Below are 19,232 nucleotides of genomic sequence, written 5' to 3' on the forward strand. Positions count from 1 at the left end.
AAAAAAAAAAAATCAAACCTCAAAGTCACAGTGCCAGAAAAAATTGGTCGGCATTCAACCATTTCAGGAGGTCACATATAGTCAATAACTAATGGTATCTCAAGAAAGAAACCCAAGTTTCACTGTAGAAATTGGCAAAAAAAAAAAAAGATTTTAGGAATTGACTGAATACCAATTGTAATATTTCATCAAACTGATGTGGCACTGGAGGCACTTACTAATCTATGCCAAGAAACCTGGAAGACAGCTACTTGGCCAACTGACTGGAAGAGTTTCATATTCGTGTCTATTTCAAAGAAAGGTGATTCAACAGAATGTGGAAATGATCAAATAGCATCATTAATATCACATGTAAGTAAAATTTTCCTGAAGATAATTTAAGAACAGGTGCATCAGTACTTGGGCTGCCAGATACAAAAATGTGATTCCAAAAAGGATATGGAACATGGACTATCCTTGCTGATATCATATAGATCTTAGCTCAAAACAGAGAATACCATAAATATGTGTATGGCTGTTTCACTGAGAAGTGCCAAGCTAACATAGAGGTCAGTTGTGTTCCATCACTGTGTACTCTGAAGTTTTTTTCAAAGAATTTAAATTCTAATATTTCCTGGAGGGATAAAAGGTACGGAGAAAGCTAAATATTTCTTAAGATCCCAAGTGGGCAAGTTGCCTAATTATACCGTTGAATGATCAATGTTGAATGATCAATTGTGATTCCTCAGGGTAAACCTAAAAACAGAAGTTTGTGCAGCGCAACTAAAATTTTCTTGTTTTAATTTAGGTGTGGGCAGAGAGAATGTGCCAACAAAGACTTAAGTGTTACTTATATTCTGGCCATGTAACTGTTGGAAATATCTAAATAAGTAATGCTGCATCTTCTGATTTTAATAAACTCACCAACCACATCTCGGAAACCCTATACATCAGAACCGAATTCACAACAACAGTTGGGCTTTTGGACAATCATTTCCACTGAGATTCACCATTGTGAAAATACAGACACATACCAGTCATTGAACTGAACTTCAGAATACACTAGGTGTGTTGGACAAATGTATTTGCTAACCTGCTTTTGAGACACAATCATAGTCTGAGAAGTTAGCTCAGCCCAGCTTTTGTTACGTGATTACTTTTTGAGTTGGAGATTTAGGGACCAGGGATAGTGACCCACCAGTTAATTACACACCTAGTCTAACATTCATTTACGTCAAAGGAACATAGTATATTACTCAGGTCAAAATATTTTAATTTTCTTTTACTGAAGTAGATAATACAGTGAGTTAGTTAGATGGCTAAAGGTTAAGATGAGTAATAGCAATGAAAACACTCCCAGATGCCTATTTGTCTTTTTTGTTATTTACAAGTCAAATATTTGAGTCAGCATGTTTATAGATTAATTACACACACAGTTTACCCTCTTGTTACAAACAAGTAGTTTCGATGTAATTATAGGGTGGGGGTAAATGGAGAAGGACTGCCAAGGAGGAAGAAACTGTGAAATGCATTTACTCTAAGTGTGAAAGAGGCTTTGTGCTTCTCACTTTAGGGTATTTGAATTAACACTGATGGGTTCCTTCAAAGTAAAGATGACAAGAGGCAAGAATCCCCTACATCTCTTAAAAATATGTTTGTTGTTGTTGTTAAATGTCGTCAAGTCATTTTTGACCCATAGCAACCATGTATGGGGTTTCTGAGTAGCTTCTGGTGAGCTTGAACCGCCGACCTTACAGTTCAATTGGTTTTACAGTATGATGCATTAACACACAGTACCCTCAAATCTGCTGTGACTCATAGTGACCCTGTATAGGGTTTCTGAGGAGTGGCTGGTGGGTTTGAACCACCAACCTTGCAGTGAACAGTTCAGTGCTTATCCTAAGCAGCACACTAGGTCTCCAAAACACATTTAGAAGACGAAAAATAGGTTTCGTTTCTACAGATTATATGCTTTTAGTGTGTATGCCCACGCAGCTACTTCTGGCTCATTCATGTAAGCAGGATTGCTTTGCCATTCCTACCTAGTCCTCATGTCGCACTGCAAGTTAATGCACTGCAAGGTCGGTTTGAACTGCAAAGTCAGCAGTTTAAACTCACCAGTCTCTCCTCGGAAACCCCATACAAGGCCAGTATGAGTTGGAATTGACTCACTGGCACTTAACAACAAAAACAACAACACTTCCTAGTAACAGAGTCCTTGTGTGGTGCTGTAGCATAAGCACTGGACTGCTAATGACCAACGAGGTCAGTTGTCCAAACCCCCAGCCACTCCTCGGAAACCCTTTGCAGGGTTGCTATGAGTTGAAACTCAAGATAGCACTTAACAACAACCACCCCTTCCTTGTAGTAGGTTATCAGTTGAGCTGCTAACAGAAAAGTCAACAATTAGAATCTACCAGCAGGTACAAGGGAGAAAGATGAGGCTTTCTGCTACTGTGAAAATTTATAGCCATGGAAACACTATACAGGATGGCTATGAATCAGAATTGAATCTACTGCACACAGCCATTGCCACCGCTTCCAAATTTTAATTAAAAAATGTCTTTCCCTCCTCATTTAGATTTCAGAGAGGGGTAAGGAAGATGTCTTAAACACCTTAGTAAACTGAATTTGCTGAAGAGCCCTGAGCCTTCCAGGTTATGCAGGAGAAGGAATGGGGGCTTCTTTCTCTAGTGAGTAGCCTTGGTAATGTAGTGGTTTATGAGCAAGGTGAGCAATATGAACCTACCAGTTGCTCTGCCGGAGAACGACGAGGCTTTCTGTTACAGAAGATGCTTGCAGTCATAAAAACCCTACACAGGGTTGCTGTTAGTCGGAACAGACTCGAAGGCACACAACCAACACCATCAGAGCATCTAATGAACTATTTATAGCTGGGTTTCAAACTGGTTCCTTCTGGTTCATTCCCCTGCTGAGAATTTGCATTTCTAACTCAGAATCTACATTCTAACCAGATCCCCATGTGATTCTTATGTACATTTAATTATCCCCTAAAGAACTATAAGAATCATCTGGTGCAGTTAATAAACTGTAGATTCTGATTCAGTATAGCTGGGCAGGAAATGCAAATTCTCAGCAGGGTGTCAAACCAGAATGAACTGGTTCGAGGCCCAGGTTTTTAGATTTTTAATTGTACTATCTGATAGCTCATATTTATTAACCAGCTTGTTTGAAGGGTAAATTTTGGCTCTGGCTCATAAAATTAGAGTTTTCCCATATGTTCTGTGTGCTGTGCTGCTAATGTAAAATAGATAGTTATGTATTAGAAAACCTTTGATGCCAAAAGGCTTAGCTGATGAAAGTCATTCTGAGGAACAGAAACTTTACTATGCCGTTATTCATATAATAATATGGAAAACTAAATTGATGAATAATATACTTCTACATAGAATATGGGCTCCTGGTATGATGCTGTAGGATCAGCATTGAACTTCAAACCACAAGATCAGTAGTTCAAACACATCAGTTGCTTATCAAAAACCATATATAGTAGGCTCTCTATGGGTTGGGACTGACTTGATGTCACTTAACAACATATGCATATACTAGTAAACTTATAACAAGTTACCTCCCTGACTCTAAGAAGAAATTCACTCTAAATTATGCACACATGTTCATATATGCAAGAGTCCCTTGTTGAGGCAAACAATTAACACTCAGCCACTAACCTAAAGATTGTTAGATGAAACCCATTCAGTTGTGCCTTGGAAGAAAATCTTGTTGATCTGCTTCTGAAAGATTACAGCTTTGGAAACCTTACAGAACACAGGTCTACTCTGGAGTTGAACTGGATCCAGTGGTAACTGGTGGTTTGGGATTCATACATATGGGGTTCCTAGTTTTGGTATAAGCTACACCTTGGATTGGAGTCCTGGTGTGGCACTGCAGGATAATAAACTGGACCACGAGGTCAGTTTGAACTGCCAGCTTGACAGTTCAAACGTACCAGCCGTTCCTCAGAAACCATATACAGGGTCGCTATGAGTTGGAACCGACTTGATGGCATTTAACACCAACAAACACCTGGAATCATCATTGAAGTTCCTTATCCTTAGAGAGCTCACAATGCTTGTAACTGAAAATGTCACTAGTAAGACCACTGACTTACAGGAAAAAGATGTGGTTGTCGGCTTCCATCAAGATTATAACTTGGAAACCCTATGGGATTGTTCTAATCTGCCTTAGAGTGCTGCTATCAGTAGAAAAAGAAAAAAAATATCGAAGACAACAAGTTTAAAAGACCATTTATTATACTAAAACAGAAGAAACCCTTTTTTCCCCCTGGAAAATATATAGAAAGTTTGCTAAACAGATAAGTAGGAAAAAATGTTATGAAATGTTTACTAACATTCCCACTTGTCATCTTGATAAAATTATATTAGTAAAGCTAGTCAGTTAACATTAATAAAGCGAGTTATCCATCTTTTCTTATAATGTATAGCTTATGCAGCATTAAAATGATTTGAATGTTTCAAAATACAGTAAGATTTCTTTTACTTAAAATAATATTAAAAGAATGATGTAAGCACTGAAGAAAAATTTATTTCCTCTAGTTGGAATTTGACTGCAAGGCAAAAAATGAAAAATGATTTGACATAAATGCAGTGTATACTTATATTTTTCTATTTGAGTATACAAATAAGCAAGTTTTGTAGTGAAAGTTCACTTTCCTTTATGATATTGACATAAGAGTTAATATGCCTGCTTGACGGAGTCATCAATGTCTCTTTCATTTTTTTTCCTATTGAGTTTTATGCTAATGGGCCTGACTTAGACCATTTCTGTCTTTCTTTCATAATGGGTATTAAAAATTAACAATATTTTCAGTTTTGTATTCATTTGTTTTCCATTGATTTAGACTAGGGTTTCTGTTGGAAGATACGTTAATAAAAATCAGTAGTGGGATGTTATGAAAAAGAAGGTGGGGGTTCATGAACAGAAAAGGCCTGACAGAGATCATGGATAATTCAGTTGATCAAGGAAGTGAAACTTCACCCTCACCATGAACCCAATACCTCCTCTCACCGTTTATTCAAAACACACACATGGGTAAATGAAAGATTATTTCATATTTCCCCCCTTTCTATGATTATTACATTGTTTCTAGAGCTGCTACATCAACATCATGTTGCAAAAAGAATTGCTGTAAGCATATACTTAGCATAAGAACATCTTTATATGAGAAAAATTTTAAGGTTGTTGTTGTGATTGTTGTCAACATTAAGTTGGTTTCAACTAATTGTTGTTGTTGTTAAGTGCTGTCGAGTCGGTTCTGACCCATAGCGACCCTGTATAGTGTTCCCAAGGCTATAAATCTTTACATGAGCAGAAAGCCTCATCTCTCTCCTGCGGAACCACTGGTAGTTTTGAACTGCTGACTGTGAGATTAGCAGCCCGACTCATAATCACTATGCTGCCAGAGCTCCCTCAATTTAGGGTAATCTCACTCCAAATTTAGGGTTTAGTAATAAAACATAGAACTATGTTGTTGACTGCAGACATAAGCTTCCACACATGTATTCATTGTTTCTCAACACTTACTGTTAAATATCAGACAAAAGGAAGAGTAGGGGTTTCATACTGCCTTAAGAGAAGCTTCAAAAAGTAAATAAGAAAGGAATAAACACAGCCAGAAATTACTGAATGTGCAAATGTTCCGAAGCACATGGAAACTGTGAGGACATGTCAATGGTAACAATGGTGCATATTAGAATGGTGAGCCGGAAATTGAAAAGCTAGTCTGAGAATCTTCATCTATTGGTACCTAAGATGCTGGCAGCAAAGACTGGTAATAAAAAGACAGACTGTCCATAACTGAGATGTTAGTTTTAACACTATTGTTGAAACTTTGCTACTCAACTCATGGTCTACCAATCAAGAATATGGCTACACCTCTACTCAATCAGAATCTGCATTTTAACAAGATTTCCAGGTTATTCAATGTACGCTCAAGTTTGAAGAACACTAATCTATGGTGTGGCACTGTGGGTTAAAGCACCAGATTATAAAGCTGTTTGAACTGCAAGGTCGGTGGTTCAAACTCACCAGCTGCTCTTCGGAAAACCTATACAAGGTCGTTATGGGTTGGAACCGACTTGACGGCATTTAACAACAACAATCTATAAGATAGAGTCCTGGTGTGGCACTGTAGGATAAACACTGGACCCCAAGATCGGTTTGAACTGCAAAGTCAGGGGTTCAAAATCATGAACTGCTCCTCAGAAACCCTATACAGGTCTCTATGAGTCAGAACTGACCAATGGCATTTAACAATAACAATCTACAAGAGTGTACTAATGTCAGGTGAAAGATGGGAAATTAAGACCCAATTTATGTTGTTTTACATATTATAATTCATTCCACCTGGGCCTAAGTTAATTAAAATAGCCATTTTAAACTAATTTATTTTCAGTGACTCTTAATTATATGGCTATACAAGAATTCATTTGAGAATTTGACAAATGCCTTACACTTCTACCTAATCACATCCATCTCCAAATGTAATGAAATTTCAGCATATGAATTGAAGCCCTGTCATAAACCTAGGTAGAACCAGCATTTTCAAGAATTCAAGTTCTCTTTTACAGAATGATCAATCACGTAGATCCTTGTGGACCCAAGCTACCATCTGGCCGCTATCATGGGACCTAGCAGGTTTTGCTCTTAATAAAGACTTTGAAGACACAGACATATGTTACACAACTGGTGCCCTGTCATGATTTCAGACTTGCCAGGAAACCAAGTTCAGTGGATACCAAGATGATAAATACAATGTCTGCAACTCAACTGGAATTGCCAATTACACATTTCAATTACTAAGGTGGTGGTTATGTGCTATTGAGTCAGTTCAGCCTCATACTGACCCTGTATAGGGTTTACAGGGCTGTAAGCCTTTACAGGAAGGAGCTCTGGTAGCGTAGTCTTATGAATTGGGCTGCTAACCTCAAGGTCGTCAGTTCGAAACTACCAGCGGTTCCATGGGAGAAAGATGCTCCCGTAAAGATTTACAGCCTTGGAAATCCTGCGCAGGGTCACTATGAGTCAGAACTGACTCCACGGTACTTAACAACAACAACAAAAAGCCTTTACAGGAGTCCTGATGTGGTGCTGTGGGTTAATGCGCCAGACTGCAAAGTCGTTTGAACTGCAAGGTCGGTGATTCAAGCTCACCAGCTGCTCCTCGGAAACACAATACAGCGTTGCTCTGGGTCGGAACCGACTTGATGGCACTTAACAACAACAAGCCTTTGCAGGAGCAGCAAACCTCATCTTTTTCCCATGGAGCAGCTGGTGGATTCAAACTACTGTCCTTACAGTTATTAGCCCTATGCATAACCCACTAATCTACCAGGGCTCCTTAGTTCCCAATAAGGCACTTCAATTACATAGAAAGCATTTAGATGTTTTTAGGGTTATTATAAATTGTCTCCAACATCTTGTTTACCAAATTATAGTCCTCAATTTTGTCACAATAGTTGTTGTTGTTATGTGCCGTGGAGTCGGTTCCGACTCATAGCGACCCTGCACAGGGTTTCCGAGACTGTTAATCTTTACGGGAGCAGAACTCCTCATCTTTCTCCCATGGAGCAGCTGGTAGTTTCGAACTGCTGACCTTGCGGTTTGCAGCCCGATTCGTAACCACTACGCTACCAGAGCTATTTATTATTTACTACATGTGAGGACAAAAATCCTCACCACTGTACCAATAAACAACATTCTTATCAATGGAGAAAAAACTGAAGTTGTCAAGGACTTCATTCTTCTTGGATCAACTATCAACACTCATGGAAGCAGCAGTCAAGAAATCATTAGGCAAATCTGCTGCACAAGATCTTTTTAAAGTGTTGAACCTCAAAGATGTCAGCTTGAGGACTAAGGTGCGCCTGACCCAAGCCATGGTATTTTCAAAAACCTCTTACACATGTGAAAGCTGGCCAGTGAATAAGGAAGACAGTAGAAGAATTGATGCTTTTGAGTTATGGTGTTGGAGGAGAATATTGAAAGTGCCATGGGCTGCCAAAAGAACCAACAGATCCATGTTGGAAGAAGTGCAGCCAGAGTGCTCCTTGGAGGCCAAGATGGCCAAACTTTGTCTCTCATACTTTGGACATATTGTCAGGAGGGACCAGTTGCTGGAGAAGGATATCATGTTTGGTAGGGTGGAGGGTCAGAGAAAAAGAACAAGTCCCCCAGAGAGATGGATTGACAAAGTGGCAGCATCAGTGGACTGAAACGTGGCAATGATAGTGAAGTTGGCCCAGGATCAGGCTGTGTCTCATTCTGCTGTGTATAAGGTCGCTATGAGTTGGTACTGACTCGATGGCACCTAACAACAACAACATATGTGAGGAAACCCCTTTCTATTTCGTTCTCTGTTTCTGGTCCTCTCCTTGCAACTTCATGAGGTAAGCTTTTGTCTCAAGTTTAAGTATGTAGAAACTGAGGTTATGAGTATCATAATGTGTCCCAAATCATAGCTAATAAGCAAATGGAAATGGACAGAGCCTGAATTCAATCCTAGGTCTAAATTATGTCAAAACTCGTATTTGTACCTGCCTGAAAGTTTTTAAGAGAAATTCTTGGCAAAAAAGTTTTGCAAAATTAATTCCATTATGCTATAAAATGAGACCTTTCATCTCTACCCCCACCCCACTTACTCACAGAAAGTACACATAAAAAAATTTGATAATGTATTCTGATTTTTTTCAGTAAGTTTATCTCCCCAGTGATCAACTCAATTACTACTGATCAAGCCTATAAGTGATTAACGTCAAATATGAAAACAAAACAATTTAGTTCACACATTGTTGTTGAGTGCCATGGAGTCAGTTCTGACTCACAGAGACCCTGTATAGGAATTCTGAGGCTATGAATCTTGACCAGAGCAGAAAGCCTCATCTTTCTCCCGCAGAACTGCTGGTGGCCTTGAATCGCTGACCTTGTGGTTTGCAGCCCAGTGTTTATCCTTCATCATCACCAAGCTCACATAGGTTCAGTAAAACTTACGAAAAATGTTGTTTTATTTTTTAATGCCAATATTTCTTTAAAGAGATTGATGAGTTCATGAAGTGAAGCAAAAAGTGGTAAATTCATAATTCTAACTAGCCCTCCTCTGTTGACCTGAGTTCATCAGAGGTTGAGGTTGTTCACCTGTCTAGCTCAGAGGCTTTAATCACAAAACGAACTATGTAGCCCAAATTATATAACGACACAGAGCCTTTCTAGGTCAGCAGCCTGAAGCACTGTTCCACAGTCAATTAATTCTAACAACATTGTATATGAGGCAAATAGGGAGAGTAAGAGCTTTACTATCAATGTGCAAAAGAGCCTGTCAGAGGAAGGTTTTTTAAGTATATGCCTTTTACTCTGAGATCTTCTGAGTTCTCATTTTCCTCTAATAATTATTACTCATGTTACATTAAAGAAAACAAGAATAAGTTTCTTAAATCCACCTTTTAAACTGAAATGGTGAAAGTGAAGAGTGGAGAGGGAATGCACAGATTAACATGGATTTATGAATTTACTCAGAGGCATTTAAAACTTTGATTAATCCCTAAAGGAGACTGTTTTGACACTGAAATGAGTTTTCTTCCCTTACATAAGAATACATTTCCCTTCATTAACATAGTAATTTAGAGTTTCAACAGTACCCTTAAGTCTTCTTTTCATTCTCAGACCAACCAATAATGGGAGCTATTATTGCCATTCTATAGATAGGAAGACTAATATCTGGAGAGGTTATACATTAACTGCCCAAGGTTTCACAATAAAGTAAGTGATAAATCTTTCTGAATTTCATTCCTTTGCTGTCTCCCAATTTGTAAGACTACACATGTTTAGCTTGAACATGTTGAGTATACCAACCTTGTCTCCACAATGCCTTGGCCAGGATTGCGCCATTTGCAACAGCACTCAAATCAACAAATAGATGTTGAGTTTCCATTAAGGTTTAATGGATACAAAGATATCAAACAAAATGCTGCACTCAAAAGCCTTCTATCTTCTGGAACAGGAAGATGTATAAACCGTACAATACAATCCAAGTTATTGCCAAACTATTTTCATCATACTTACCAGAAAATGTATGTGATTGTGCAAATATAAATGCCATTAGATGATAAATTTAAAAAAGATAAACTGTATGTGAATTTTATCTCATTAAAGCTGCTTTAAAAACAAACAGGTTGAACCAAAAATTCTTGAGGAGATGCTTTCTTGTCACAAAAAGTTAAGATGATTACAAAATTATTTGTTACTCCTTGATCTTGAACTCACTTTTTGATGATACAACCTTAACATTTTGTAATTAAAAAAAAAAAATTGTTGTGGTTGTCGGTACCCATTTTTGTTGCTGTTGTTCTTAAATGCCATCAGGTTGCTTCTGACTCATAGTGCCCCTGTATATGGTTTCTGATTAGCAGCTGGTGGGTTTTAACAGCCGACCTTGAGGTTATCAATCCAGTGTTTATCCTATAGTACCCCACTAGGACTTCACACACACATTACTTAACCTATTCTCAATAAACATCTGATCAAAGTTGCAAATGCTATACTTGTAGCATGCCTAATAATTTCATCATTGTTTAAATAATTTTGATATTCATATTTCTTAAAATAAGGAGTCTATATACATACATACATTTCCTTACTAAGGATTCAATATATATTTGTTGAATAAGTGGAAAAACTATATTTCTAGTAGGCAATAAGTTTCTAGAACACAGGAGTGCTAGATTATTTTATGGTTCTTTTGCCTACACTACACATGCTCAAAGAATATTTACAATATTGCTTAGTTGAGAGCTGTTTCCTCGCTTCAGAGTTTATGAGTTTGACTTATTTAGAGGGAAGTTTCTCATGAAAAGCCTTGTTATTGTCCCTGAGCAAATTTTGGTCAGATTTCTAATCTGCCTAATAATGGAGGCTCCCTATGATAAGCACAGGACTGTGCACCACAACATCCTTGGTTTGAGCCTGCCAGCCACTCAGCAGAAGAAAGATGAGGCTTTCTGCTCCTGTGAAGATTTAGAGCCTCAGATACCACATACAGGGTCACTATGAGTTGGAACCAACTCAATGGCACTTAATAGCAACAATAATCATGGATACCATTTCCAAGTCAATGTAGGCAAATATACGTATAAACACAATTCACCCATCCCTCAATATGCTCTACTTTGATTAAGTGTTGGTGTTTTTGTTGTTAGGTGCCATCAAGTCAGTACCAACTCATAGTGGCCCTGTGCACAACAGAACAAAACACTGCTTGGTCTTGTATAAACCTCACAATCACTGCTATGTTTGAGCCCTTTGCTGCTATTACTGGTCCAATCCATCTCCATGGGGTCTTCCTCTTTTCCTCCCACTCTCCACTTTATCAAACATAATATCCTTCCCCAGGCACTGATCCCTCCTGTTAATATGGCCTAAGTATGAGAGACAGTGGTGGCAACAATGGGCTCAGGCCTAGCAATAATTGGGAAGTTGGCCCAAGACCAGGCAGTATTTCAATCTGTTATTCATAGGGTCATTATGAGTCGGTACTATCTCAATGGACCTTAACTACTACTATTACTACTACTATGACTATGACTACTACTACTGAGAGACAGAGAGAAGGGGGGGGGGGGAGAGAGAGAGAGAGAGAGAGAAAGAGAGAGAGAGAGAAGTCTAGACATCCTGGCTTCAAAGAAGCATTGTGGCTGTACTTATTCCAACACAAATTTGTTTGTTCTTCTGGCAGTCCATGGAACTTTCAATATTCCCCTCCAAGACCATAACTCAAATAAATCAATTCTTCTATGGTCTTCCTTATTCACTGTGCAATTTTCACATGCATATGAGGTCATTGAAAATACCATGGCTTGGGACAGGCTCACCTTTGTCCTCAAACTGACATCTTTACTCTTGAACACTTTAAGAGGTCTTGTGCAACAGATTTGCCTAATGCAATATGTCATTTGATTTCTTGACTGCTGTTTCCATGAGTGTTGATGGTTGATCCAAGCAAAATAAAATCTTTTATAATTTCAATCTTTTCTCCATTTATATGGTGGCTATTTATTGGTCCAGTGGTGAGGATTTTTGTTTTCTTTATGTTGAGGTGCAATCTATTCTGAAAGCTGTGGTCTTTGATCTTCACTGTAAGTATTTCTATGTCCTGATTATTAATGGATGTTTACAGCTGCTTCTCTTCCTTTTGAGATCCGGAAGACTTTACTCCACTTGCATCATCATGGTCAACTCGACTTTGTGGAGACAGCTCTTCCCCAAACCTATTTTGAGTGCCTTCCAACATGAGGGGCTCATCTTTCAGCACTACATCTGATGATGTTCTGGTGCTTTCTCATATTTCAATATTCAATGTTCTGATGCTGACAGTGTTCCACTGCCATTCATAAGGCTTTCAGTGACTAAATATTAGGAATTAGTCTATCTCTCCTTCCTCCTAGTGTATCTTCATCTGGAAGACCAGTTGAAATCTGTCCACTGTGGGTGACCCTGCTGGTATTTAAAATACCTATGGCATAGCTTCTAGAATCACAGCAATATACAATCTACCACAGTAAGACAACATGATAGAAGAGTGGTGGCTTTGGTTAACACACTGACATAATATATTCCTGAACTGAGCATTACTCTATGAGTAGAATATTCACTATAAATATTTCTAAATTCTTCTAAATACATTCAATATTAATTTGAACATTTTAAAAGACATTTAAATGCTTTGAGACTGAAGAGCTGTGGCAAGATGGCAGAGTAGGCTAAGTCAACCATTTATAATAGATACACATTGTGATCCTAGAATCCTGAGCATCAAAAGATCTGACAGCAATGTTGAGTGTCTATGGAAAGAGGAAGCTGAGCAGAAACAGTAAGAGAGAAGAAAAACACATGGACTGTGGTATGGCATGGATCAAGCACATGGCATATCACCCTTGCTTCTCAAGGCGTGTGAACCCATCCTGAACTATGACGCACAAACAAACAGTGAACAGAGAACAAACTGCGTTCAAACATTCAGTCTCTGCCAAATCCACCTGGAGACAGGTGGTGAGTGTCTGAGAGCACACACAGAACACACCAACATACAAAGTTCAATCAAATCTAAATCAATAAGTTAATCAAATATAAACATGATACCACAGTGTCTTTGGGGGAAAATTCAGCTTATACAAAAAAACAAGACAAAGAGGCTCAAACAAGTGACCAAAATATGGAGTCAAAAATATAACACCATAAATGATACTGGAACTAACTACCAGATAAGGAATCCTGGCATGGCATGGAGTCTTGGTGTTGCTCTGTGGGTTAATGCGCCAGACTGCAAAGTTGTTTACACTGCAAGGCTGGTGGTTCAAGCTTGCCAGCCTCTCCTCAGAAACTCTATACAGGGCCACTATGGGTTGGAACTGATTTGAAGGCATTTAAAAACAACAACACATAAGGAATTTTAAAGAATGCTAATTAGGCAACTTGAACAGAGTGAAAGAATGAACAAGAAAATTGCAAATGAAATAGAGGAACACATGGACAAAATTTTACAATAATTCAGGAAACAAACTTACGAAATAGAAGAAAATATGGGAACCATACAAAACAGCAATGAGAAGAAAAATACTTCAGAAATAGACAATAAACTGAGAGGGCAAGGAAGTAGAAGTGAATCATTGTTCCATTACAGAACTTGCAGAAAAATCTTGCAATATTCATCTGCTGGATGAACAGTTAGAAAGAAGAACAAAAGAAAATCCAAAGAAATCCTAAAATTCCTATGGGACACTATCAAGAGGAATAACATAACATATGAATGATAAGGATTCCAGATCAGGAAGAGAACAAAAGAGTCATAGAGAATACTGTCCAAGAGCTGTTGGAAGAAAACTTCCTTAACATCATGAAGGACAAGATGAAAACCCTTAAAAATGTTGAACAAATTCCAGACAGGATAAACCCCAAAAGAAAAACACCAAGACATATTACAATCAAACTTTTCAAAATTAAAAATGAAGAAAAGTGAAAAGTTACTCACAAAGGAGATCTAACAAAAATAAATCTTGATTTCTCAGCAGAAATCATGTAAGCATATGAACAATGGAATAACATATCTAAAATGCTGATAGAAAAATATTATCAACCAAGAATCATATATCCAGCAAAATTGTCCATTATATAGGATGGCAAAAGTAGGTCATTGTCAGACAAACAGAAATTAAACGAATGTATAAAAAACAAGCCAACTTTACAAAAAATACTAAAGGGAGTTTATTGGATTGAGAACAAACAATAGCAGATAGCAACCTGAAACTAACATACATGACAATATCATGTAGACTAACCCAGACATGAAAGTTTTCAAAGAAAATCTACAAGATTGAAAATAGAGAACCAGAGCAACAACAAACAATAAAGTAAAAATAAGGAATAACGTAGTTAAGGAACTTACAAATGAAGAGGAAATCAAGTAGAATTCAAGAATATAATGAAATAAACCTAACTGTAACCATACCAAAACCAGATGGAGGCCTAGCCCAACCCTTAACTCAACAACAACAACAAAAATACCTCAAAGTAATGGAACTAAAGAGAGGAAAGGAAAAAGATATCATAGAAATCTTCAAAACACAGTTTAAGAGTGTAATTTTCTGCAATTGAGTGCTTAATGTTATATCTGTTATTAGTAGCAAAAAAAGTGACTAACAGTTTAATAAAAATTAATGGATATTTTTACTCTGCAAAATCTTAACAGCCTTATCTTTCTCTTGCAAAGTGACTAGTGGATTTGAACACCTGGCCTTTCAGGTAGCAGCTGTGTGTGCTCATTCCCACTGTGCGACCAGGGACCTTCTGATTGGTAACAGAAAAAGGGACTAAAAATTGAATCAAATTTATGTTTTTTTGTTTTTTTTAGCCTGATAAAACTTGATTTTTACACTGTTTCTCTCTCTCTCACAAACACACAAATATATAAATAAATACTTTGAGACCTTTATCTTCCCACAATGTGCTTTAGAAGTAATTTTGATCTTCATCTTAAAAACTATCACAATATTCAATGTTTTAATGTGTCAATTCTTTACATTTAAAACCAAGCAAATAAAAATCACAATTTCAGTATAACATTGATATTTGCAATTACCTTCTAGTGCATATTTCATATCCTGAGCAAAAAGGGTCCACATAATTTCAGCACTTACTTTTCCCATATTCAGTTCTTGAGGAAACCTAAAGTAAAAAACATATTATTAGTGTAGTAGAGAGAGGATTGTGCTTAAAATAACCAAGCCTCCTCATAAGAAAACATCAATTTACACATCTGTATCTATATAAATACTTATTATAATATCACTAAACATATATAATATTACAGTCATGGCTATATTATGTTATATCATTATATTATATATAGTAAGCTAACAAATTAGGGGTCTTAGTATGGTGTTTTGGATAAGCACTAGACTGCTAACTAGACTGCTAGACTGCTGGTGGTTGAAACCAACCAGCTGCTACTTGGAAATCCTATACAGGGTGGCTGTGAGTCAGAATCGCCTCCACAGCAATTAACAACAACAAATATGTATGCATATATATGTGTGTGTGTGTGTATACATACATACATATATGAACAATATATATCTATATACACATATGAACAATATATATATATAAACACATATATGAAAGATAGATAGTTGATAGATAGATAGATAGATAGATAGATAGATGATAGATAGATAGATAGATAGAGAGAGAGAGAGACAGATTGTTAAGTGCTGTCAAGTTGGTTCCAACACATAGCCACCACCCTGTACAGGATTTTCAAAGAGTGACTGGTGAGCTTGAACCACCACCCTTGCTGTTCAAACTGACTTTGCCATCCAGTGAATTAAACCACAGCACTACACCAGGACTCTCTCTACATATCTGGAGTGCTGGTGTAGTGCTAAATGATAAGCACTGCCAACCATAAGGGCAGTGGTTCAAACCAACCCGTCCTTGGAAACCATGCACAGGGTTGCTATGAATCAGAACTAACTCCATGGCACTTAATAATAATAATAATATATATATATATGAGTCCAGGTGTGGAACTATGGGTTCATGCTCTAGACTACAAAGTCGTGTGATGTTATTATTTGCCATGCAGTCAGTTCTGACTCACAGCGACCCTGTATTAGGTTTCCGAGGACCAGTTGGTGAGTTTGAACTGCTGACCCTGTAGTTCAAACTGACCTTGAGGTTGAGTGCTTATATGGAGCCCTGGTGTCCTGTCATAGGACACACATGAGGGTGAGTCAAAAATTATCCACACTTCAGTTACATTAAAACATCCATCCATGTTCACAGTTGTTGACATTTAGCATGCACATGATATGATTATGTGGAATAGACGAATGATGGCAGATTATGTGGTAAATCAATTGCAAATCAGACATGGCTCTGCCTATGAAATAATCCACGACAGACTTGGGTTTTGAAAAGATGGGGTTTGAAAAAACAGAAATAACTCATGGAAGAGCATAAACAGAAGCTTTTGAACATCTACAAACAAATGTGGACTGATACACAAAGGAAGGTATAAATTTCTTTTAAAAAAGAAATTGTTGCTGGTGATGAGATATGGATTCATTATGATAAGCCTGAGAGTTATAGGCAGAGTATGGAACGGAAACAACCATCAGTTGGAAACTTAATGCTTTGTTGTTGGGATTCTCCAGGACTAGTATTGGAATATAATCAGGAAAATTTTCAACAATCAACTGAAGCTGAAATTTCTGATTAATTGCAGAGGACTGCTATATAAGGGCATTGTGATCTTGCATGACAATGCATGTCCTCACACCTCTGCCCACACTTTTGACAGTGCAAAAAGTTCCTTTTGAGGTGTTAAAGCATCCTCTTGCTCTTGCTCCATTGGACTTTCACCTGGTTGGTCCCCTGAAAGTAGCCCTTTGAAGATGTCGATTCACCTCTGATGAAGAAGTGAAGACAGAAGTGCATTCATGGCTCCCAGTTCAGCCTAAATATTTTAAAATAAGGGAGTATGATAGCTTGTTGACAGATGGGCAAAGTATACTGAAAAGCAAGGAGATGATGTCTTTTCTAAAAGATGTTCAAAATAAATTCTACAGAGCACAGATGATTTTTTTACTCACTTTCCTATATATCAATTATTTTTAAATCAGTCTGTAAATTCCGTTATAATGCCTGTTTATCTTTACCTGAATGCAAGATTTTTTTTTTCTGTTAAAAAAACTTTTAATCTCTAGATGATGTTACAATTCTTCCAGAAAGGATTTATTTCATTCCTGGTGTGTCCTGGGGTTGGCAGAGATCACCTTTAATCCTATTATGGATTCAGCTCATTCAAAGTAGAGCTATGTATATATTGTTCATACATTTAGAATGTAGCCCATCAGTGGCCCTGACGGTGCACCTTGGGCATTCACTAGGACCCCTAGTGAATTCCAGTCATTCCCAGTTCCTATAGGCAGCTTCTCTGCTTCCAGCTGCTTTCGTCTAGCATCTCAGGCTCTCAAGTTTTACTTTCAAATACAAAGTGGAATCAAACTAAGGAAGCAAATGCAAGAGAGCCTTAAAAGCTCATGGAAAGAAATAGAATGAGAATATATTATGTTTTTTCATGAACTTTTTGAAGCCCACTCATCCATAGATACACACATGGGAGTCCTAGTGTGGCACTACAGGGTAATGCACTGGACTGAAAAGTCAGTTTAAACCACAAGGTCGGTGGTTCAAATCTACCAGTCACTCGTCAGAAACCCTAAATAGGTCCGTGATAAGTCAGAACCAACTGGAGGTCAGTTAACAATATACATAAATAGATATATTTGCTTAAAAAATGTGAAATTCCAATGAAGAAAAAGTACAGGGTGAAAGGATCAAGATGGTTAAGTGCAACAGAGTTGTTTTGATATATCAGAGATTCTGGAAAAACATCACAGCAATGATTCACAGTTAGTTATAACTGGTTGAGACAGGTTATTTCCCATGTCAGATCATTGCTCCTGTGGCAACGTTCAATAGAAATGGGAGGCAGCAACAGCATGTGGTAGGGAACTTGGGACACGCTGTAAGAGAGGTTGACTATACAGAAAGGGAACAGCAAGGGCAAACAGAAACATGGAGAATAAGAGAATAAAGAACATCAACAATAGCTGAGAGGCCACTCAGAATTGAAAGATACCAAAGATCAGGTATTGGAGGAGAATATTGAAAGCACCAAAAGAACTGTGTTGGAAGAAGTATAGCCAGAGTGCTCCTTGGAGGCCAGGATGGCCAAACTTCATCTCATATTTGGACATATTGTCAGGAGGGACCAGTCTCTGGCGAAAAATATCATGTTTGGTAAGGTGGAGGGTCAGAGAAAAAGAGAAAGACCCCCAGCAAGATGGATTGGCCAAGTGGCAGCATCAATGAACTCAAGCGTGGCAATAATTGTGAGGTTGGCCCTGGATCAGGCAGTGTTTCGTTCTGTTGTGCATAGGGTTGCTATGAATCAGTACCAACTTAATGATACCTAACAACAAAGATCAGGAGTAAAAAAGAGCCAGAGATCTGTTCTAAGTGACTGTTTCCCTTTTCTATTTCCTACCCTTAGGCTGATGTGGCTTCCAGACACATAGGTTGCAATTAAAAAGAACTTACTATAGCAGAAAGTACAAATTAACTGAATACAATAAAGCTAAGAGTGTATGGCACAGATGCAATTATTCACAGAAGTAACTTAAGAAGGCTAGATCTGGGTATACTCTTGAATTTTGAGGATAAAGATCAACTGGCAGAAGAGATAGCTGGGCACTACAGTTAATGGTGGTCATTACCATAAGAAAAGATTTTGAAAGTGACTTCTATAACAGTTTTTCTTTTACCTAGGAACTTCAATCAGATAACATCAAAACACAGGATCTAAAATTAAGATGTTAGTGTCTGGGTTTTCTCAGTTGCATAAGCACTAGCAAGTTGGATTTTCATTTTTGAAAAACTGTGGCTTAAAGTACTACTGTTTAACCCTCAAAATGACAAAACCTAGGCTAAAACCAAATAATCATTTAAAATAAAAGCAACAAACTGGAAAATTTACAATATACATATATTGTTGTTGTTAAGTGCCGTTGAGTTGTTTCCAAGTCATAGCAACCCTGTGTAGGGTTTCTGTGTAGCAGCTGGTGAGTTTGAACCATTGCTCTTTTGGTTGACAGTCCAGT

General features: G+C 37.7%; 1 protein-coding gene across 1 annotated transcript in view; it reads right to left on the bottom strand.

Moving 5' to 3' along the window:
* The window catches only part of UNC13C (unc-13 homolog C (C. elegans)), a 769,914-nt gene that overhangs the window by 260,400 nt on the left and 490,282 nt on the right, over window positions 1–19,232 (bottom strand). Inside the window, exon 18 of the mRNA XM_006831631.1 lies at window positions 15,143–15,228. Coding sequence (XP_006831694.1) covers window positions 15,143–15,228 — 86 coding nt within the window. The remainder of the gene's footprint in view (window positions 1–15,142; window positions 15,229–19,232) is intronic.

Source organism: Chrysochloris asiatica, unplaced genomic scaffold (genome assembly GCF_000296735.1).
Source record: "Chrysochloris asiatica unplaced genomic scaffold, ChrAsi1.0 scaffold00004, whole genome shotgun sequence".
NCBI lineage: Eukaryota > Metazoa > Chordata > Mammalia > Afrosoricida > Chrysochloridae > Chrysochloris > Chrysochloris asiatica.